General features: G+C 36.5%; 1 protein-coding gene across 1 annotated transcript; it reads left to right on the top strand.

Moving 5' to 3' along the window:
* The first annotated feature begins 12,192 nt into the window (after positions 1 to 12,192).
* On the top strand, positions 12,193 to 20,614 carry LOC105042123 (uncharacterized). Its single transcript, XM_010919225.3, has 13 exons — positions 12,193 to 12,460; positions 13,195 to 13,336; positions 13,471 to 13,607; positions 14,989 to 15,190; positions 15,261 to 15,499; positions 15,640 to 15,751; positions 15,876 to 16,020; positions 16,957 to 17,102; positions 17,631 to 17,803; positions 18,030 to 18,503; positions 18,592 to 18,647; positions 18,808 to 19,010; positions 19,104 to 20,614. The coding sequence occupies exons 1-13, from the start codon at positions 12,209 to 12,211 to the stop codon at positions 20,399 to 20,401; spliced, it is 3,579 nt and encodes a 1,192-aa protein (XP_010917527.1). The 5' UTR covers positions 12,193 to 12,208; the 3' UTR covers positions 20,402 to 20,614.
* The last annotated feature ends 3,768 nt before the right edge of the window (positions 20,615 to 24,382 follow it).

The following is a 24,382-nucleotide window of genomic DNA, read 5'->3' as shown; positions in this document are numbered from 1 at the left end:
GAAATACTAAGGACCAGTGGTTTATTTTTGGTGAATCGGACTTGAGACTTATAGGGTTTACAGACTCTAGTTTCCAGTCTGATCACGATGACAGCAAGAGTGTGTCGGGATTTATTTTTACCCTTAATGATAAGACTGTCTGCTGGAAGAGTTCCAAGAAGCACACTGTGGCTGATTCAGTTTGCGAGGCAGAGTATGTCGCTGCATCAGATACTGCCAAAAAAGCGGTGTGGCTGAAAAAATTTCTCATTGAGCTCGGAATAGCATCCTCCCTTGTTGGTCCAGTTCTACTCTACTGTGATAGCTCTGAAGCCATTGCTCAAGCGAAGGAACTGAAGGCACACCAGCGGACGAAACATATTCTACGCTGCTACCATCTTATCCGGGATATCATAGATAGAGGTAACGTCGACCTTCAGAAGATCAACGGGAAGGAGAACCTGATCGATCCATTCACTAAAGCCATTGCAGTGAAGGAGTTCGACGACTTCAAGTCGAAGATGGGTATTAGATACTGCACCAATTGGCTTTAGGCCAAGTGAAAGATTGTTGGGAATAGTGTCCCAAAGCCAATCGTCAGTCTGTTGATGGTTGTGCTCTTTCTTGTATTAGTATATGAATTATAAATTAATAAAAGTTATTTTGATATTTTTCATCACAAATTGTTTCATCTTCTAATGAACTCCTGTGTTGTGGTGAAGTCCTTAGGACTATTTAGACTCGACAAGGGAGGATTTGTCGTTTAATCCTTAAACCTGTTCGCGACCAAATGATACGTTGTTACCAAGGACAACAACGTTTATCAAGCATAGGTCGTTGTGTGCCATATGGGTTGGTTGTTCTCTTAACCAAGGAGTGTGGAGACACTAGTATGGCATACAGGTGAGATATAAGGATACATCTGCACTGAATATGATCGACTCTAGAACTTTTTTTGCTGTCAAGATTTGCTCCGATGGGATATGGGTATAACTGTCCCTCCGACCTGAGACTGCCACAGTGACTTGCAAGCAACTCACTGTACTTAGGCACTGGACTACCTGAATTTCTAATTCAATGACGGAAGGCTGCTGGGTGTAGTCAAGTACTTGACTTATCGGTGCGTGTCAAAATGAGATTGACCACTCCAGTTCAGGAGCTGTGTACAGTCGTGTTTCAATTTAGCAAAATCTTGGCTAGGGTAGTCCTAATGAGGAGTCACAGGACTGTTTGAGTTGGGTACGATTCGGATGATCTGATCAGGATTGACAGTTTAACCCTGAGTCGTCCTATACACAGGGGTCAAAAGGGATGAATTATACAGTAACCATATTCGCATAGGTTCTGAATGTTGTGATTGTGACTATTTGACCTATCCGGACGTCGGGTATCATTGTTAGATGGTCACTTCGATTAGTACAGGAATTGGTTCCTGTGCTACCGGCTTAGGTTCGAACCTGTGGGGTGACACATATTAGAAATTCCTATCTGATCTGATGGCTGGTGAAGAGTCCCACTGGACTGGGACTCTTCGACCAAGAGTCCTAATGCTCGGGGACTCTGAGTCCTATGTGTCTGAGACTCTGTGATCGAAAATTAGGATTCTTTGATCACGAGTTCCACATATTTTGGGTACCGGGATCAAGAGTCCCACTGGTTTGGGACTCTTCGATCAAGGTTTTATATCGATGGACTTTGATGTCCGATTGCCCATCGAATTTGGACTCAGTATTTATGAGAGGTTTGTTTTGTGATTTGATCACTAATTAACTCAATTTGATTGAGTAATTATTTTTGGATCAAGTCCAATTGAATTGGATTCAGTTGGGTTTGACCTGATTAAGTTAAGAGTTGACCTAATCGTCGAGGTGGTTTGGTCCCTGATCTGATCAAGGATTGGGCTTAGTCAATTTCTGATTTGATTAGAATTTTATTGAGCCTAATTAAGCCTAATTGTATTGGATTTAATTTAGTCTAATTATGTCTAACCTATTTTAATAAGGTTGGTTCAATTAGGTTGATTTAATATTTGAAACCACCTTGACTTATCTCCCTGCGCCACCTCACCCACCTGTGCCTATTTGAATTCATGAGAAACAAGTTCTCGTAAATTTTCTTCCACGTAGAAGCCTTCCCACACCTCACCTGTGTGTGCCATTTTGAGTGGATAAAGATGGTTGGTTGGCCATTCAAATTCAAATGATGTTTGAATTTGACTGGGCAACTAATCACATGCGCCACCTTATCCATTTGTGCGCCACTTGCTCTACATAAGAAAAAGTTTCTCGTGTAAACTCTCCACACACAAAGAACCCATACCCCTTCTCTTCTCATTCCTTGAGTGGATAAGGATAGGTTGGTTGGCATTTGAATTCAAATTCGATTTGAATTCAAGTGAGCAACCACCTAGCTTTATCCTCTCACACGGTGAAAACACTGAAAAGATACGATCTTGCACCATTTTAAAATGAGAGAGAAGGTGGGGCGTGCGATATCTAATCTGAGAGAGAAAGGGTGGCGTGAGAAAGGCCTTCTGTGTGAGAAAAGAAAAGAAAAGAAAAAAAAGAAAAGAAACAAAAAGGACGCAGGGTTTTTCTGAGAATACCCTAGGGTTTCTGCCTAGGGTTCGGAAAGTGAGAAGGTGAGCTACGAGTGTCGTGAGTCTACCAAACTTTAGAGAGAGCTTTATCAACCTCTCTAGTATCTTTGCTGATGATTCGAAGCATCCAAAGAATCGACAGACACCGATCGAAGAAGTTCGATCAGCATCAGCCGTCGAAAGGGTTCTGCAACGAACTAGCATTCATGAGGAGCCGATCAGACCGAGAGCTTCGTATGAATGATCCACAGAGGTCAGACATACTGTGTGGCTGTATTGCAACGATCAGATCTTTCCGACGGTGATCAGACTGCAGCGATCGACTACCTGCATGAAGGTAATGTGTTCGGAACACATAATAGTAAAATATTTACTGTAGAAGTTTAAATTTTAAATTTAAATGCATGCTATATATATCATATTTAGATCTTTGTGTAGGGTTAATACATGTTAATTAATTAGATTAATTAATAATTTTCACTGTAAAATTATAATTTTAAAAAAATTTTAAAATTATTATTTTACCCTTGCACTGAAATTTACTTCAAAGAGACCATCTATATCTTCTTTCTTCTTCATCAAGCTTTCCTCATCTTCAAATTCTTTTCTCCTTCTACAAAGGTAAAGGCATCAGTTTTCTTTCATCCATCGATAAGATCTTTCTTCTTCTTGAATCTGCTAGGTACAAAAGGAATCTCATTTTTTTTATGAAAGTTTATCTTTAAAAAAAAAATATAGACGAAAGGAAAGGGAAAAAGCTAATATTTTATTTATTTATGGATGTTTATCTTAAAAAAATACTTACCTTAAAAAAATACAAACAAAAAGAAAGAATATCCATCCATTTATTTTTTTTTTATTGATGGACATATGGAATACGAAAGTGAAAATACTGAGGATGACATCCATTAAAGAAAGAAAAGGAAATATGACATCCCATGGATAACATCTATATACTCAATATGTCCACCTAGACAACAGGTCTTTTAACCAGAGAATCTTATTGATAACCTTCCACCAATTTTCAACTAAGTCCTCAATATTCTCACTTTCAGAAAGGCTCTTATACTTGATCATCCTTTCTAACAGATTCTAGGCTTCTATCTTTTCTAAAAAGTTCATATGGGCCTGTATGTAACATGAAGCACATCCATATTCTTTTCTAGATTTTTGCTATAGTACTTTTAATTCATTAAAGAAAACATATATTTATAAAATTATTTTTTTTTTCATTATTTCAGTTCATACTTAGAAACAACTACAATGTCATTATTTGAAGTTAGTATTTTAATTCCTAATCTTTATCTATTAAAGTATGAGTTTTCTTTTTTATAAAACCGTTATTGTCTCATCGAGATTTTGTCTCAACTCAATGCTTTTAAAAAATTATATGATAGAGAACTTAGATTATATATATCTAGTGCTGGGAAGGATATATGTTGATAAGAAAATCAAAAAAATAGTTTAAAAACAACAATGAAGAGCATGAACGAATATGACTTCTTCTTTTTTAAATTAATATCATTTATTTTCTATCTTAGTATGTTTTATGTAGATTGATTATGGCAAGAAGGAAAAAGATTTATAGTCATGAAAAAATAAATGAGGAGAAGATGAGAAAGAAGGAAAAAGAGACGATTACAAAAAAAAGAAAAAGAAAAATTGATGAGAATTTGGATAAGGAGAAAAAGATAAAAAAAAGAAAAAAAGATAACAGATAGGAAATGAAGGAGAAAAAAAATTAAGAATTTATAAAAAGTTAAAAATGCAAATAAGAAATTGATTTTTCATGAAGAAAATATACTTGAAAGAGAAGAAGGACATAAGAAAAATGATATACCTGAATTGATAGATATAAAATGTTATGTCATGTATTTTGCAAATTAGTATAAGGTTAATGTGGTCAAAAGTATGACAGAAAAGCACCATAGATTGTTGGCAAAAACTCCATTTTATCATTTCCTTGATTTTTTTGGTAAAGGATGCAATAAGGATCGATTAGATGATATTTTAGAGTTATAGATGACAATAAAGGTGTTATTTTAGTAAACAAAAAATGATATCATTTGTTGGAGAAGATGTCGAACCCATATTAGGGTTGCCATGTAAAGGCTATAAAATAGGACTATCAAAAAAGATCAATCTTGAGGAGTCTGAGATGTATATGAAATAGTTCTCCACTCATTTTTATCCTATAAAAAAATATTTAAAAAAGTTTTATAGAGTTGAAGACAAATAAAAAGTAAGCAGAAGATTTTGTCAAGCTTGAAATATTGTAGATCTTTTGCATCTTTTTTCCATAAGCAAATTAGGAAGTGCCTAAAATCTAATTTTCATATACTGATAATTTGGATAATTTATGGACATATGTTTAGGGGATAGCTGTACATAATTATTGATGAAGTGGAATTTGGTGCTCTATAAAGAAGGTACAGTTAAGGAAGAAGAAAAAATGCCAAAAAATTGGCTATCTTCATGGATGCGCTTTCATATTACTGATAAATTTTATTTTAAAAAGTTATTTATAAATTTTAATTATAACTATAATAATATATTAAAAATTGATATGATATGTAGGTATTATTTGAATATACATCCTGTGGACAAAGATGTAGTAATCAGAATATGCCTTGCTATCTTAATTAAAAACTTTGGAGCCACTATGAAAAAAAGAAAGTTCTACTGAAAGAACTATCTAAGGTACCTTTAAGTCAGATAATCTAATATATGTATTTGATATTTGATTTTAATATTATAATATTATAAGTATTTATTATAATTTTTTAAAATTGACAGATTATCATTACTTTTTTCATACCAATGGATGATTAAAAGTAGATTTTGAATGCAAATTCCCATTCTAAGATAAAATCTTTGAAAAGACTAAGAGATGAGCAAGATATTCATAAAAGTATGGATAATGAAGATAAAAAAAATATGACTGCAATGCAGGCTAAGAAATTATAGAAGGATGATACTGCCAAAAGGATACTCCAACTTGAAAATAAAATAAAATATTAATTTATGAGAAAGGTCTTTTTGTTGAGCTTACTGATAATTAGAAGGTTAGAATTGAAGAGCTAGAAGAATAGATAAAAAAACTAACCCATGAGATCGAAGAGATAAAAGAAAAAAAAATATAAGAAGTGCAAAACTATAAAGTAGAAAAGGGTGAAAATGAGTCAACCTATGGTTTCAATGATTCAATACATGCACACCTTGCTTGAAATATTATTTCTTATAATTTGAGAGGTGAACATATAAAATCCTTTGGAGCTTTATTATCTCCTTCTGTAAATATACTTGAAGTAATTTCAGAGAGTACAGAACCAAAAAAAATAGTATAGAAGAGCTATGCAGTAAATAAAAAGAACAAAGATATTCAAAGAGTTTGCTCCTATAGTGGATATATTATCCATCGAAGAGAAACCATAACAATCGATAACTACTCATTTCTATCAATTAATAACTTTATGTTTATATTGAATAAATGTTGCTAAACATTATACTACTTTTTTGCTAAAATTTCTAGAGCATAATCAAAATTATGCTGGTAGAGAATATATTTAGGAGAATGAGAAAGCATTATTTGATACTTGATTGGAGCAAGAGATTGATAGGTATATTAATTTAATTTCATACATGAATTAATATATTTGTATTTTACATATTTAATTATGGCAACATGAGATTAATTATCGCTAATCAATTTTAATTTGTTGTTATAGTTTGGTGCTTGAGTAGCATGATGAGTGCTCTTCTATTTCAAAATTTTGTATAAAGCAACTATTATTTAAATGAGAAATACCGAATGATGTATGAAAAGTTTTAATAGTACAATATCTTGATATCTATTCTCTTGTAATCTAGTATGTCCTAATGTATTGATCACTTACTTTTTATGGTAAAAGATTATTTTGGTCACCCTATATATTTGGAAACAAGCATGATAATTTATAGATTATCCATCAATATCACTTACTTGTATCTCTTTTTAGTATGGCTTCTCTTTTCTTTTTTTTTTTTTCTCTTCTCAAGTGCACTCTTCATCCTTTTAGTGGATAGACCTTTCTTAATAGGTGGGGGCTTGATTGTGATATAATTATTAGATATTTTCATATTAATCATTTCTGATATAATATTTTTTTATTTTTTATTGTCAATATTATTTATATTCACTTGATGTAGCATCTTTTTGACCTGCATAGTCAATTTATCAAGTTCATTTTCTACCATCTTTAAAATATCACTTGAAATAGCACCTTTGACTGCCATAGTGATTGCCTTTTAGCATACTTTGGTATAATGAGAAGCCAATATTTCTTTACCATTTGAATGGACAATTGATTGATGAGTGTTTGACAATGCGCCATCTTTTATGAACTTAGTCCATCATTTTAGTATATATTTAAAAGGTAAATAAAGAATATTATTATGATGCAAAACCTTTAGTGCATGCAAATATAAAATGCCCATACTCTCAAATTTTAAATAGCTACATTTAACTGAGATATCAAGTGAATTAAATTCAATACAGGATAATAACTATCTAGTAAAGTAATCTTATAAGTGTACTCATCATTCTCACATCCTGTACATTCACAAAAACATGCAAGTTAGTTTCTAAACTCCTCTTCAAAATCACTATAAACATGCTTTGTATATTTTTCAGCTATGTTTGTTAACATGGACAGTCCATAGATATAAACAACTAGTTTTGTTTGTCTTGATTTAAAATCTTCATACAATTCCTATTCTTAAAATAGCTTTGTTACTTTCTCGTACCTTTCTATAAATATTAAAAGAGATAATTTTAAAAAAAAAAGCTTTTGAAGTGATTATTCATACTCTTATTTCGTTGTATTGTTGTCATATCGACATAAAAGGACTATCGATGATATATTGAAGCTCATTTCTCACATAATTCATACAATTCATTCATCTATCGATTTTCTTCAAGTTTATATTTTTTAACTAAGCATTTTCATTATGACTGAAAATGCTCCACAGAGCGGCATTCATATATGCAAATTTTGAACTCTGTTTGAAATTCAGGATGACTAGCATATATATGAAAAAGATTTTTTGCAGTATTTTAAAATATATGTCATAAACATAGATGGTAGCATGTATTGGGTAGGGTTATATTGATAGCTGTCGACATGGTAGCATACTGATCTGTAAAGATTGTTTTGAGTTATTTCTTAGATATTGCAGCTAAAAAGGTTCTAAACAATCAAACAAATGAATCAATTATTTCATCAAATAATAAAGCCACCCTAAACACAATCATTTGCTTGTGACGATTAATGTCAAGAAGTACAACAAATGATATTTCATATTTGTTTATTTTAAAAGTAGTGTCAAATGAAACAACATCCTCAAAATATGCATAGTCTATAATGATCTCCCATCTGTCCAAAAGAAATTAGCCACCTACCCTATTTCATCGAGCTGTATAGCATAATAAAATGAAGAATCTTCTAAGTGCTGACTCTTTAAATAATCCAAAAAAATTTGTGCATCTCCAATCTTAAGTTATCTCATTCTCTTTGTAAATTAGAGTAATCAATTCTTGTAAACCTGATATGTTCGACACCTTAGGATCCTTCGAAAAAAAAAATTATAAGCTTGTGAAGAATTGACTCCAACTTTTTCCATCTGATCAATAACCATCATGTGAATGGGTAATAGTTTGCGATGTGACCTTAACATATATGTCTTGTCGGGACTTGTTAGAGGATGATTATGATCAATGATTGCTTTACTCACAACCCATATATTCTTATGATCAATTTTGAATTCAATGCGAGCCATGCAATTTGTTCTCCCGATGGCTTATAATTTCTTAGTACTATGTGTGGGATGAGTAACATGAATACCTTTGTTATTATATAAAAATATTATACTCTGTATACTTCCATCCTTTCTAATCCTATAGTGACCTTTGCGAACACTAAAACCAACTCTCTTTGCATATAAGTTATAAAACTTATACGCTTCTTCTTCTAAAGTAAACATCATGCCAATTTCTAGGTTCGAATGTGAAACCAACAACTATTTTTGGCAATAAACTTTTATTTTGAATAAATATCTATAAACATCAAACAATTCAAAAAAAATAACTTATCTATATTTATAGTACTATATATGTATGTCAGTGAATTTTTGAACATATATTAATAAATAATAAGATTTGTATCAAAAAAAATATGTATGCAGTCATTCTTACTATATTATTTTAGCTTGATATATGCATGTATTATTTGCATATGTTGTATGTATTTGTATAAGAACTAAGTAATATATGGATATCCGCATAAGTAGAGCAATGTAATTTAGCGTTGCAAATAAGAGATCAAACATAGAAATTAATTCAGCTAATACCATATTTTTTGGTGCAAGGAGCTCGGCATTCTGAATGGGACATGTGCTACAACCTGTAATCTCATCTCTCATCTTCTAACTTTTTCTTAGCATAATTTATATATAAAAAAAGAGGATAAAAAATTTAACGGAATGATAAAAAGAAGTTTCTAGCTTTGTCTGACATAAGAAATTATATACATACTATTCTTTAGATTCCATAAACTTTTAGATGAAAAAAATCTTAGAAAAGAAGAAAACTTTGAAAGAGGAAAAGAGATTCGAGAAAGATCTCAAGGATAGAAGAGATGCGGAAGGAAGACCTTACGGATGAAAGAAATGATTTCATGAGGAAGATGATGGATGAAGAGGCTTGATAAAGAAGAAAGAGAATATAGATGGTCACCAAAGGTCTCTCTTAGATGTGTATTTTATTTTCTTTGTTATGGAACTAACGAGCTCCATTAGTAGGAGAAATTCAATCCTTATTTGACTTCTAGGTTTTCACTTTAAGATGCAAAAAAAGAGAAATGTGGTATTAAATTAGGCTCACCCTATATGATTTTTGTTCATCCCTACCAGCATTCACACGCAAAGATGTTGGCCGGTGTGATGGAGTAATTGAAAGACAAGGATCCTAAACAACTCTTATTGATTTCTCCTTAACGCCCATTTGAAATTATTTTAGATATTAGCAATTGCCTACCACTCAAAAGGTATATAACCCATCCAGCACCCATGAAAACGATATTTCAACTGCAATGTCCAACTTCCTCAGTCTCAAAGCTTGAATGCCCAAACAATAGCTTTAAATATTTTAATTCTCTCCCAAGCTACCAAGTATAGCTTCCTCTGTTAAGATGAGTAGCCACCTTGAAAAACTTCAAAGTATGCTCAATTAATTGGTTTCATGATCTTTGAAGTATTCTAGATTGCAACCTCTCAAGTATACCAACTACCAAGTGTGGTTTCCAACAATCTTAAAGGAATCAATATGTTCAATGTGGGGAAGGAGGAAAGCACAAATTGTAGGAGTACAACACAGCCAGCGAAGGCCAGATCCTTCCACTTCCAACTAGGTTTCAATTGATAAACCTAGTTGATAAACCCATGCAGCATACACCACCCTTTTATTGATCGATGTGGGACTATGACAATCTCTCCCATCCAATCTCATTATGCCCTCATCACTGCTTGTTCCTACTTAAAGAGGGGGGGCGATCCATGACCTGGATTCTACTCTATCCTCTTGGGTCTCGCTTGACCCTGATATCTCCTCATAAAGGGTCTACACAAGCAACGAGAGTTGGTGCATATTGAGTCGGTTCTAATACCATTGGTCATATAATCATAGGCTATAAACTTAAGTTTAGAAAATGATGAGCCCAGACTCCGAAACCCGTGTGGTATTCTTTTTATTAGTCTATGTGGGACTATGAAAATAGGCATCCAAAGATTACTCCATATATCATTCTCGATATGACCCCGAGCTTCTTCCGATCCTTCTTTGAACATCCACAAGAATAGAGAGACTAAATGTGTGATGTACATTGTTGGTCCTTTCCTATCAACTTAAGTTTTGGAAATCACTTATTTAATATGGTATTGCAGCTCAGGTTTAAGGATGCTACACATCTGAAACATCATCAGCCATTTTCCTATTAGCTTAATTTTTGAGTCTTTTGGTCAGTAGTTAATAGGATAAAGGATTTTTGCATACTCACAGCTTGTCCAAATTAAAGACAATTCTTCCTCATATCCTCTTTCAGAACTTTGCCATCCTCTGGAGCAAGCAAGCAATAGTTACAGCTACGATGTATTAGTACATTATTGGAGAGATCAAAGGCTTGTAATCTAGTGGAGCAGTGGCTTCCTTCAGGGTTTTTGACACGTCTGCACATAGTACAATAAAAAAAAATAGAGAGAGAGAGAGAGAGGGCAACGCTGTCCAAGTGGTGACTGGTGAGAAATGCCAACCAAGATGAGGCTGGTTGGCTTTATGCTTATAAAAGTTAAGCAACATGCTTTTACTAAATTCTTCTAATACCTAGTGAGGCTAGCAGTGCTGGATTAGGGGATGCTTGTCAGAATGATCTTTATTGATGCAAGCCCACTAATTTATTTGAGGATTCACTCCAAAGCTCACCACTGTCGGATTCAAGTGGCTAAGAGGTTGTTAAACAGCAGTCATTCAGTTGGTCCCACAGGTTGGTGGCCAACATGACATGTTTTAGGGCTACTAATTGAGTCTTGGCATCTCAATGACATTGCTTTCCCCTGTCTGTGCTGGGGAAGGAAAAGGAGATGTTAATAGCTTAATATATTGGTTGTGTGACTTTAGTAGAATTTTTTTTATTATAGTTTCAATCAAGATTTTTTTTTTTTTAAAAATAACACTCAAAAGGACTAATTGTGTAAAAAAAGGATCAAGATTGCTCATAGATATATTTTTCAATTGTGTTAGATAGACGCGGCATAGATTTGGGTATCTATATATTTTCTGTACCAGTTAGCATGCAGCTAGAAGAAATAAGGGCATCCATTCTAGGAATTTCAAGAACTTTTGCATCAAAATGAGATTATAGGTCTTGGGTATTTTGGTATTTCAAGTACACTTGGTGTAACAATAGAGATGGATTTACCAGAATTTAGGAGAGGTCGGACTTTGTATGTTTATTGAAATTAAAGTTAGTGACCTTGTTGTAGCAAGCTTCGATCATTAGGAATGCAAACAAGCCGAGCCGAGCCAAGTACCAGGCTGCTCGAGCTTGGCCTGTTTACAAACAAGCTATTTGAGCTTGGTTCGAACTCGATCCTAGCTCAACAGAACTAGTCCAAGTTTGGAATGGTCCAAACCCACTCAGGTTCGACCTTGTTCTGCAAAGCAACGCCTGGTTGAGGTTTGGCTATTATGTCCTTAAATTTGATCTCATTCTCAGTATACTTATCAGAAAGAATTCCCAATTTCAGCAGGTTTGCTGTGACCCTGTGAGAGAGCAGGTGCACTCTTTTATGGGGAACTGTTACAACTCCCCTAATAACACACAATAAATGGCTGCATTGAGTTACACTTTGAGCAGTTGTTATCTGACCCACTAGCAGCAAACGCAGTGCTTTCAATATGCAGTTATGTTGCCTGGCCAGAGTGGTGGGATGGTGGTTGATATGTTTTGTTGGGGATGTTTTCTGACCATTTTGAAGCACATAAACTCCAAGTCACCTTTAAACAAGCTGCTCCTTCCACCAGCTTTATGTCCATTTCTCATGATCTCTTTGAATAGCTTGGATGTGAGATTGGCATCAGCAGCACCTCAGATGGGTTTAATGAAGCTTCTCAAACTTCTTCTTTGGGGGATGCTTCTGTTGCATCATTTGGCTGAATCAGCTGTCTATATACATTTTGATCAAGTGCCGCCAGCTCGAACAAAATTCTCTACAGCAGTTTTTAGATACTCTATTATGAACCAGAATGGCCAAGATCTCTGTAGGAATCTAGGATGTTCCATGTATTGTGAGGTAATCCTCTACCATCTCTTTGTTTTCTAGTGTTCTGGAGTATGCTTGAACTTCTGTTTTGACTACTTAGAAATGTTCTGATTCTTCATGACTTCTCACCTTGTTGGGATTCATATTGCGATAGGATGTTGCATTAATTTATTTCTGATGACAAATTTGGTGGGCTGACGAGTCCATAATTAAGAAGCTTCAGATCATCTGGCATTCTAATTGAAAAATGTAGATCTGTAGACTAACACTTTATAAAGCCAATTGCTCCATGAATTCTGTTTGTATTTTTAATGAACGTACATGTTTTTGAAATTTAAACAAATTAGGCAGTCAGGTACTCGCAAAGAAAATTTCAAATGATAATTCATTTTCTAAATAATATAAAGAATTATGACCCAGTGATGTTTCTAGTTATACATCCATAACAATGCTAGCATCTTTTAGCTAAATATGATTCATGAATTGTTGGCGATCTTTAGGCTGAGGTATGTTCTCTCTCTTTTTTTTTTTGCTTGAAAGGCAAAATATTCTTTTAAGCAAATCAGCTGCCTACCACTATGGATTGTCATCCCATGCTTGACCATTTGCTTTAATTATGTAGTTTTCTACTTTACTATGATTGAGGTTGATAAAAATAGATGACTTTGTTCTGATAAGAATAAGATGCATGCCAGCATTAGTACATTGTTTTCAGCAAATCATTTATCAAATGGCATCTAAATCTATCCTACTTATTTGAACAGCTTGACAGGCAGCCCCTGAAGTCTTGCTCCATTGATCTCATGGTATTTGAAAATTTGACTACCAATCATAACCATAATTTTCTTCTTGTTGTCTCAACCCCCACAGGAGAAAAGAACTCAACTTCTTATAACTGGTATATTGGTAAATTTTCTACCTTATTAAAATAATTTTAGTTAAATTGTGCTTTCTTAACTTCTCTTTCCCAAATATCACCTTTTTTTAGCAATTTTCTCCAAATATCACCTGTGCAATTTTCACTTTTATTTGCATCGCAGATACAATCCCACCAACAGCATTCGTTTATACTCAAATGAAATATACCAGTGCTGATAATATCACTGTTGGGATTACATTCAGTGAGGCCTGCACTGGTCGAGGTGGCTTCAAGTGTTCCAATGCTTCAAGCTGCGATGTGAGTACGTCTATAATATATTGATATATATTTTATTTTCTTGTATCATGGGTAATATATTATCTTGCATTGAAGTGTTATGCATGAATTGAGGATGTTGATTAAATGTATCTTTTGGAGCATCATATCTGGAACTACAGAACTACTCTATTAAAGCCTGTCTATCATGACTTAAACTAATGAAGTAATTTGTTTAGACTAACATATGCTTCTCTTTTCAGAGCTGAATTATATTGGTTAAATTTGATGTTTCACCCTCCTTTTCCCTTAAAGAAAAAAAAAAAAAAGGACCTGTAACTGTCAGAATTTCTTCTTTGTTTCTAATATATGCTGTTTAATAAGAGAAGACTTAAAAATGGTCTCGACGATTCATATGCTTGTACTTTCTTATCAAAGGTTGCACTGCAAAGACTGGATATTCAACACCAAAACTATTTATTTTGTTACTTCTTTTGGCTATGTAATTAGCTCCAGCTTTGTTCATCCTTCAATAACTAAACAGCATTAGATACGAGCCATCTAGCTTGTTGGAGTCCCTATTGTTACGTTAAGACCAACTTCGAGGATAACCCCTCTTATTTGCAAAGAATTTAACCTTTAATTTGATTTAACAGAAATGCAATTCCAGTGATCTGATTGTGCAAAAAAAGATGGTATTCGTTAGAAGTCTTCTAATTTTTTAGGTCCCTTGATCCATGCTTGAGGTTCTTATTTCAACTAGCATAACAATTTCTTAGACCACAAGAATGACATTGATATAATATATATATATATATATATATATATATAGAGAGAGAGAGAGAGAGAGAGAGAGAGAGAGAGAAAGAGCGTCGGACTAGAATAAGATCGACCGGATTTGGATTTAGATCCGATCAGGTCAAAACTCTATAATGAGGATCCTACATTGATGATCCAAAGTGTTGGATGTGATTTACTTCTTCAAAACTGCTTGTACACAAAAAATCATATGATTTGGAGACCCCTATGTATCAAGTAGTCGAAAATTGGACAACCTAAATAAAATTAAATTAGATATACTTTTTGATTACTTGATACATAGGCTAAGAATCTCAAAATCATATGATTTTTGGTATGTAAGCAGTTTTGAAATAGTAGAACATATCCAATAACTTGGATTATCGATGTAAGATCCCTATTGTCCGATTTTGACTTGACCGGATCTAAGTTTTAATCCAATGGACCTTACCCAAGTGTGTGTGTGTGTGTAATGTATGTATGCATATATAGATATATTGCTAGATAGATATTCATCCAAGATGCTGTTTTTTTTTAAAAAAAATTGCAACCGATGCCCAAGTTTAGTAGTACTACTGATGATTTGCACGAGCACTACATCAGCTTCTTTTGATTTGCTTTGTAGGTAATGATTAATGGACCTGCCAATGTAGATGCCTCAACATTGCAAATAGTTAAACCTGGCCTCAGATATAGCTTGGTTATTGTGTTCTCTTCAAGTGCAATGCATGGCAGAGTAATAATTAAAACGGGTGAAAGCTTTTGTACTGATCAGGCAGGAAACTCATTCACAAGGACAAAGCACTCGATCCATCTTGTTTATTTTGGTAAGATGTTTATATTACCTTCCTCAATCTAATCATATTCTGTTCTGATCTTTAATCTGCTCTACGACAGATAGACGACAAGTTTATGCTGAACTAAGAACATTGATACCAACTTATGAGTTGGAGATTGAAAAAGTGCCAAGAACTGTTCTTGCCACTAACAGAACTGAGGAAATGAGATTTATTCTGTTCTTCAGAATCCCAGTGATAAATTCAACAGATGATATCTTGAATGCTTTACAAGCAAATGTAGGTCACTTTGTACCAGTTCCTACTGCAACACATGGGAATCGCCATTTCTGTTTTGACGTAAGATATACTTGGCTCCAAAGAAAACCTCCTGTTGTATATTTTCCAATCTGTTCTCAGTAATGGAGAGGCCTGAAAGGCACAGTAAGTCATCCATGCTCTAATATTTGATTGATACTTTCTATATCTCTATTTTGCAGCTCAGAAATGTTTCAGACACAGAAATTATAACAGTCAAGCTTATGCCTGATTCTATTTTCGCGCAATCAGGAATTGCTGTCTCTCCAGTTATGCCTGTTGTGTTCCTTTATGGTACATCCCTGTCTCCATTCAAAAGAAAAAAAAAAAAAAAATCTCTCTTAATATTCTCTCTTCTAGCATCATATTAAGTTCTCAAAATAGCTTTTTCCAAATTGATTATGGATTTGTTTGATAGATACAACTCGTCCCAGTGTCATGCTGAGTACTAGCTCCCCTATAGTTACAAAGGAGGCCAACATCAATGTGGTAGTTGAATTTACCAAACCGGTTTTCGGATTTGATGCCACCAGCATTGAGGTTGAAGGGGGAAAAGTTGCAAGGCAGGTGCATGTGTTGTCACCAGAAAACTTATTTCCTTTTTGCTTGATTATTCTTTGTCGGCTTCTCTTTGCATTGACATCCAAATTGTCACTAAATAATTTTTTTTTTTATAAAAAAAAAAAAAAGACATCCATGCTTAATCTTATCAGAAATTGGGATGCCACCATAATTGAGAAAAGAGCTGAATCCATAATTGATGCAGAGAAATCAGAATACTGGTTCCACGGAGATTGGATTTATAGCTGTTGGAATGAAGTCCATCTTGATGGTCTAGCTGGCCACTAAAAGTCCAATCTGTGTTTTGTTTTCCATTAACAATTCTTTTGGTCAGATTTTTGTGCATGTGTGCCCGCATGTGTGTGCAAAAGTCAGATTGATCAGCCAAATTTCATGCCTTTGCTATCTTTCATGTGTTGCTGATTATTTAGAATAATTTGGTTTCATGTTTCAAGATTCTGGTTCCAGAAAATATATGTTGAATAAAATACCTTATCACATACACACTATAGTTGCCGAGAATCAAAAACATTAGGAGGCAATGAAAATGAGTGCAACATCGATGCATTATAAGCATCAGAATGTTAATATTTTAGAAGAGAACATAATGGCATGATAGCAGGCACCGGTACTTCCCATCAGTGCAAAATACAAATATGTATAGCTAAATCTGAAGCTTCCACATCAACCTAACAAAAACATTGTCTCAACCGATCACTATAGATTGCCATGGTGTTACAATAAGAGTATGTTTTACATTGCAGATTGCTTCTCATATTAGAGATTTTTGACTAATAATTAGACATAAGGATAAAATAGTTTTACCTAAAAGATCTTTCTCGCTGAGGAAAAAAGACCTGATAATTTGACCAAAAAATGTTCTACCATCTATAAATTACATGATATATCTCTCCTCATTTTGTTTCTTTTGCATGCAGACTGAAACAACTCTCTGAGGCTCTCTACTCAGTGACTGTTGAGGTGCTACCTCAGACTATAGTCTCCATCCTTGTACCTGAAGGCAAAGTGAGAGATGTCACTGGAAATCTAAATTTAGCATCTAACAAACTGGAATTGAGACATTGTATAGTACATCACTCTTCCTATTTGCTCTTAATCAGCTCTTTCATGCCTGTTTTATACTAGAAAAGAATAGATACTGGAACTCTTGGTTGCCTAGAAGCCAGTTCTAGGAACATAATATAATTCTTGTTGTGAGGTGGATACTACAAAAAAAGTATAGGGTTCATGCATAAAGACAAGGTATAATATCAACAAATTTCCTAGAAGCCTTTTAGTCCTTCACAGACCTAGAGCATCTATGCATCACCAAGGGCAATACTACAACAATATTAATGGAAAGTCATAATGGAAATCAGCCATCACTACAAACACCTTTCTACAACAATATCAGTCCTTCTGGCTCCTTCTTCTAAACATTGTATTCTTTTATTCTTTGCTAATGAATTGGGGAGAGGTATTTCCTTCCTCCACTTCAAAAACAAAGGTTTCATAGGCTTATGTGACTGTAGTAAAGAAGAACTCTCTATACTTTTTATGATAATAGATCACATATATGTTTCAATGTTCTGATACTTGTGTTCACATGTAGATTTTGTGCCTGCTGTATCAGTTGCACTGTACTCATTTGTGACGGCAGGGATTCTGGGTACATCACTAGCAGCTGCTATTGTTGCAGTCTCCTCAGCAAATCTAGCAGCAATAGGCAGTATAACAAGTGGGATTAACAGTGTAGTCATTTCAGATCCATCAAGAAATCTTCTGGTGAGTGTCAACATACACTTGTGAGCTATGTCTCTCCATACTTTTCTCTTTAAAAAAAAAAAAAAAAAAACTTTTTCCAAATATGAAGGTGGAAGCCCCAAGTTCTCCCTAGATGATACTTGATTTCTGATAAGCTTCTTCAAATTTAACTTTAATGAAACAAAGAAACAGGAGTCAAGTTTCAACTACGGTAGGTAATAAGTGGGCCCAATGTTGTTTATCCCAGGGAATGGCAGGGCATTTGCAAGTATTTGTCTTGTCAGATTGGTATTCAGCTGGCCTGCCTGCTGAATATTCTGAGACAACAAGAGGCCTAAGATGGCTTCTACCCAGAGCAAAGCTTCCATGGAAGAAGGAAGACATGCCCACCTGGCCCAACCATCCTTCATCTTACATAGCCTTCAGTAATATCTCAAAGAAATATGACGAAGGATCTCTTCTTGGTGGAGAAAGAGGACAACATTTGTTGGCTCTGCATTCAAATTGTGCATCTGCACCATCAAGGCAGTCGATGATCCCACCAGATTCTGAGATGACTCTAGAAAAATTTATGGAGCACAAAAGACCATGTGAAGTTAACTCATCTCCAACAGATGCAGGCTCTGAATTTGGTAATTTTCAGCAAAAACAGAATGTGACCATGGCAGATATTCCTTATGGAAAACCTCTCAGTTCTGAGGAATATTTCATCCATTTCTTGGTAAATATCCACCTAAAAAGTTGGGTTTTCACTGAATTCTTGTTAACCCTTCAATGTGATGGTAATTGTTCCGCATGCCTTGTTGCAGAGAGGAGAACCTCTGTCTGCAGCGAATGTTATTAAGAAATTAGAGAATTATGAAGGGTAAGGTCTACTCTGGTCTTTTGCTTTTTATTTCGAGTTAGGAAGATATTTTGCAACATTTTACTGGAACTTGAAGCAGTTATGGTAATAATCTTGTCTGAGGCATGGATTTTGTCATCTTCTCTTCAAACCTTAATGTTTCGCTTTTTGAAACATAAAGATGGCAAGACTTGGAAATGAACTTGTTCTGGCTTGGAGTGGGGGGTGGTGGCCTGCTCATATTGCATTTCATCACACTACTATTGCTAAAATGGAGGACAAGAACATCGGTTCATGGGCTACTCTCCATTCCAAGGTTCGAACTCTTCCTCCTCATTCTCTTGCTTCCATGCATTGGCCAAGCATCAACCTTCGTCATTAGAGGTAAATCTCTTGTCTAAATCTCTGAGTTTCTTGACCTTAAAGATATCTTTCTGCTTTTTCTGGATCCATGCGGTTACCACCATTGATTCTCAGGTGGCACTACAAAAGGAATAGTCATCGGTGCCTTGTTCTTAGCCATTCCCACTGCACTTTTCTTATCAATCCTACTGTTCTTCACAAGCACTATATTCATGGATAGTATGTTCCTATACAAAGAAGTAAAGCGCACCGATGCAGATCATTCAAGGTGTAGCAAACTTTCCAATTTCTTATTTGGTAGGAGCACTACCGGAAAATGGTTTATGGCCGAAGGAGCACCGACATCTTTCCTCTCTCGGTTTGGTATTCTCTTTGAGGACCGGAAAGGTCCTCCATTGTTTGTCTCTGCTGAAACAAAAGATCCAAGCAGCATAACAAAGTGGACTGGCAGTGGGCAAAGTGGCATTGGAAGAATGAGAGCACTAAGCTCAGCTGACAGCAATGAAGAAGCTGGTGCCTCTGAAAGGCTTCTCGGGTGCATCAGATCAGCTTACCTCATTTTAGACCTTATTCGAAGAGTTGGATTGGGAATCCTTTCTGCAGCCTACTCAGTTCCAAGTCAAAGCCAGTGTGTTATAGCTTTCAGCATCACAATGTTGCAGTTCCTATGCCTCTTCCTCCTCAAGCCATATATAAGGAGGGGAGTTCAGATGGTGGAGAGTATATCACTTCTCTGTGAAGCCATTTTATTCGCGCTCGTGTTCTACATCGATCACTTCAAAAATTATAAGAACCAACAGACAATTGGCATTATAATGCTCATACTCCTCTTTGCTAGCTTTGTTTCGCAGCTTGTCAATGAGTGGTATGCTTTAGCCAAATGCCTGCTAAGGATCACACAGACACATAGATCTTTTAAGCTGGGACTTGAATGGATCTGTAAAGGCCTTGTGTTGCTTTACCTTCCAAAGAAATACTGGAGCAGACTCATTCCTGGATCCACTCAGCCTACTACTGGCCTAGTTCCTGTTGTGCCACCAAGTCCAGAGGTTGAATTGGAGCACAGGAAACCTGAAACAACGAAATCCATAAGCCAAGCGAGTGCAATGGTGGTTCCTGTGAGCACTCCTAGTGTAGCTGTCTGCGGCACACTGGAAGGAGCAATGCAGATGAATGTGGGTTCAAATCCACTACGCTGGCAGGTACCGAACCAGAGGAGCAGAACAATGTTTGCAGAAGGAAGGCAGTCGCAGAATTTTAAGTTGGCACAGAAGAGTGATATGAAGAAGCTGAGGAAGTTGGCAAGGGCTAGTTTTTCGGGTAACTATCAGAAGGCTGGAGAAGGGAGTTGCAGCCATGCACCAAGAGAGAGTCATTTGGATGAATCATCATCAAATGGCTCTACAGCTTAATCAGCTAGAGACAGGCAGTGAAGAGATGTGGACTTATAGAGAGTGGGATGGTGCTACCTGAACTTAGCTGTTGAATAAGAGTATACATCTTGGTTCTTGTATCCTTTGTTTATATAACTGGTGCTGTAATGAGGAAATTCTGGGTGTACAAATGCTATCTCTTTCAATCCTTCTCAGGTAAGAAAAAGAAAAGAAAAAGAAGGAAAAAGAAAACTGCTAGATCTTTCAGTCTCTCTACTTTACAGAAGTAGATTAACATCAAACCTCTTTTCACTGCAAGATGAAAGCATAGGAGCAAAGTTCCTTGGGTTCATGTCACTTGGAATCAAGATGTAGTCATTTGCTCCAACAAGGTAAAAGAGAAGAATTCTTAAACCAATTGGTGCAGATTGTGATGAAGAGCATAGGTTTTCAATTTGAATGACATCACTTGCTTAAAGTACATTCTTTTCTTTCATTTCTCAAGGAAAGGCTTAGATTTTCCCAACTTTTCTCAGCATAAAGAAAGAGGGGAAGGGGTTGTTTTCTGCATGGGTATGTACGTGAGCTTTGTGTGCTGGAGAGTTGGCTATAATGCTATACTAGGACGTAAGCCGCGGTGCACAGCGGTCCCTAATTAAGTTAAAAAAATAAAAATATAGTATTTATATAGAAACTATATGTTACCATTTTAATTAGCAAAATTTTTTTCTCATATTGCTATCAATTTATATATATTAAAAAAGAAAAGAAAAAAAAAACTGCTAGCATCATCTAACCCATCCCATGAACGCATGCCAAAAGAAGGCATCGGGCACTTTTTGCATTCGGCCCAATCACAGCCTGTGCACAATGCCAATAATGGAACTATGGCATGTCAACCACCGTCATCTCCGTCCTCTCGTTGCTGGATCTCTCGCCTTGTGTAGCTATCCTTTCCCTCGATGACCATCAGCTTCCTTTTTTTCGACTGAATCTAACGAGGCATAGCTAGATCCATCATGAAGTTATCTATTTCTCCTCATCGTTCCCTTTTAACTCTTCTCTTTTTTTTTTTCCAAGACTCTTCCTTTGTATCCAACTAGCAGCAATCTAACATGAAGCTCCCGCTGCCAGCAATTGTCCACCTCTCGCCATCCACCATCATCTGCAACCTCTCCTCACTAGCTCCATCTCTCCTTGGATCTAGCAAGGAACAAGAAGAATCAACATGGAGCCCCCATTACTTACCTTCACTTTCAGCACTTCTTTTTTTTACGTGCCTCTTCCCTTCTGATCCAGGATATAAGTGTGTTTTCTTTCCTAATTTTGCTGGTTTTTTGGATTTGTTTCCCTCTTTCCCTTCATGAGAAAATCCCAAAAAAGGCTCCTCTATGTCACATTTAAAATATCATTATTTTTCCACTCATTTTGTGAGGAGCTTATGGCGTATATTAACCTCGCATCAATTATTTGGTCAGAAAATCTTAGGTACTTGCATGAGGCCAAGAAACCTAAAGAGCTGTTCCCGTCTCTAGCCTAAGAATACTATAGCGTGGATTTATCAGGGCTAACCACGTATCAATCACGATATTTATAATAAATTGATGCATAATTTTGGATTCTTAACCTAACAAAAATACTAGGACTTAAATATTGAGGATATCTGGTCAGGACACCACCTTCATAGGATCTTTTTGGTACCGCACGTCATAGTAGGAAGAAAGAAGAAATAAAACAGAAACAGATCAAATACGTGGATCAACTAAAAAATGCTCACCTCCGTGGGACATGAAAGCTTCACTATAAGAAAAGAGAAAAATTATAAGAAAGAATCACACATTCAATCCTCATACACCCAATCTCTCTCTCATAAGAAGTTCTCCTTGATAAAAGCTCTCTCTAGGAAGACCTCTCTGAATCTCTGAAGCGACCACTGTCCGCTGCCTAACAATCTGCCTGAAGCATCATGTTCCTGCTCTCTGTCAGCATCGATGCTTTGCCTCTGCTGCTGCTGTCCTCTACTGAACAACCAAAGCCGCTTACGTCTCTATTTTGTAAACAAGGGCCTTTAAAGCCCTGAATCCGAGTAGAAATAGGAGTCATAGACTCCTCACAGCACCCAAATAGGTCCCTGAACCATCAGATCAAGACCGGCAACGCTCCAAGCCATCCGATCATGCAATTGATCCACGAAAATCTCCATAGACCGTGAGAAACCAGAGGAAAACATCTACCGATCCATCGTGGACCGCACGAAACCACAGGGAAACGCTTGCTCGGTCCATGCGAGTCCCCATGGACCACCGGTCTACGCACTGCATGTGGACCACGTGAGGGGTATCGCGTGAGCTGTGCAGCGTGTGCCTGCCTGGGCCCATGTGCGCGCCTGCTCGAGCCTGGGCCGCGCACCCGTGCATCCACGCATGGCCCACTGCCGGCCTCCGCCGCTTCGATTTTCATGCTATCTTCTATCGAGCGTATCTCCTTCATCCGATCTCCGTTTGGGCCAATCTTAGGCTCGTTGGACTTCGTTCGTCATCGCAGACCTCGCTGTGGGCTTAGTGTAGATTAAATTTTGAGGTATCAAATCCTAACAATTTTCATCTCGACTCGACATTCGATCTCCTCTTAACTCTGAGAGCTTCTAGATCTTCTCGTCCCCATGCCCTGGGGCAATTGCCTGCTGATCATAGATGGGCAGACATAAGAGTCGAGCTAGATCGTTCGATCCTAACTCTATCATATGCTGTACTCCTCCTGACCTGAAACTTGTCGGGGTATCATTCTGCGGCAACAAGAATCTCACCTTGCGATATCGCCTCTCATCCTCCCGAGTCTCGCATCTCGTGCTTGATCCACTTCCATCTGGAGCTTCATCTTGCTCTGGGCTCCTTCTAGCTCTTGAAGCTCCACCTCGCATTGGGCTCCCCATCAGGTAGTAATATCCTCTCATCCTCTTCTCTTCCAGAATAACCCTATTGCCGTGCAACACCTTCAAAATTTCTCCACCAACTATCATCATCTAGCCTCTCGAATCTAGTCTGCTTAGTGAGATAAAATTTCATCTGAAATTGGATATGTATCGGACCTCCTCCAACCTCCTCACTATACCATCATATATCCTCCAGCTGACCGTTTCGATGCCTCTGATCATATAACTCGATCCATTCGATAAGTAAATAGTACCCTCACTGCTTTCCAAGAAATCAAACTGCTCCTCTCTACAATATATATGATAGATGCATACAGAATCTAAAATTCACTGCTGGAAAGAAGTAGATACCTCATCAGATATCTCCAGGACATTACCCTCTGACTCTTTACTGACCGTCGCTGCAGTAGCCTTCATCTGATTCCTGAGTTAAGAGCAATCTCTGGCTAAATATCCCAACTCATCACATCGATAACATCTGATCTTGCTCAAGTCCCTCATTCTGGACTTGGACCGCCCTCGTTACGATCTCCTATCGCTCTGTCTACTACCTCCTACTCCTTCAGAAATCATCAAAGCTGAGCTACCATCTGAGCTCGAAGCTAGATTTTTCCTCTTGAGAATCTCATTCTGAAGAATCACCACGGTGACCTCATCCATCTTGATGGTACTCTTCTCCATTAGAAGAACAGTCACTAAGAACTCATACGAAGGGAGAAGCGATGCTAGCAAGACCAGCGCTCTGGTCTTCTTCTTAATTTTCTCGTCAATGCTAAGGAGGTTGGTGAGGATCTTCTGAAAATGGTTGAGATGCTCCTGCACGCTCTGTCCCTCAGTCATCCGTAGCTGATAGAGCTACCTCTAGAGGAAAAGGGTGTTGGTGAGAGACTTCGCCATATATAACTCCTCGAGCTTCGATCACAGCATCATCGAAAAAGTCTTGCCAAGCACATAGATCACCACCTCATTCGTTAGGTACAAGCAGATTGTACTCACCACCTGCATCTGGAGCCATCTCTAATCCTGCACCTCCATGGTGGTCGGCTTCTCTTCACACAAGAAAGCATCGATCAACCTTTGCTGGATGA

The sequence above is a fragment of the Elaeis guineensis genome, chromosome 9 (genome assembly GCF_000442705.2).
Source record: "Elaeis guineensis isolate ETL-2024a chromosome 9, EG11, whole genome shotgun sequence".
NCBI lineage: Eukaryota > Viridiplantae > Streptophyta > Magnoliopsida > Arecales > Arecaceae > Elaeis > Elaeis guineensis.
The sequence above is the reverse complement of the archived record's forward strand: the minus strand, read 5'-3'. Positions and strand labels throughout refer to the sequence as shown.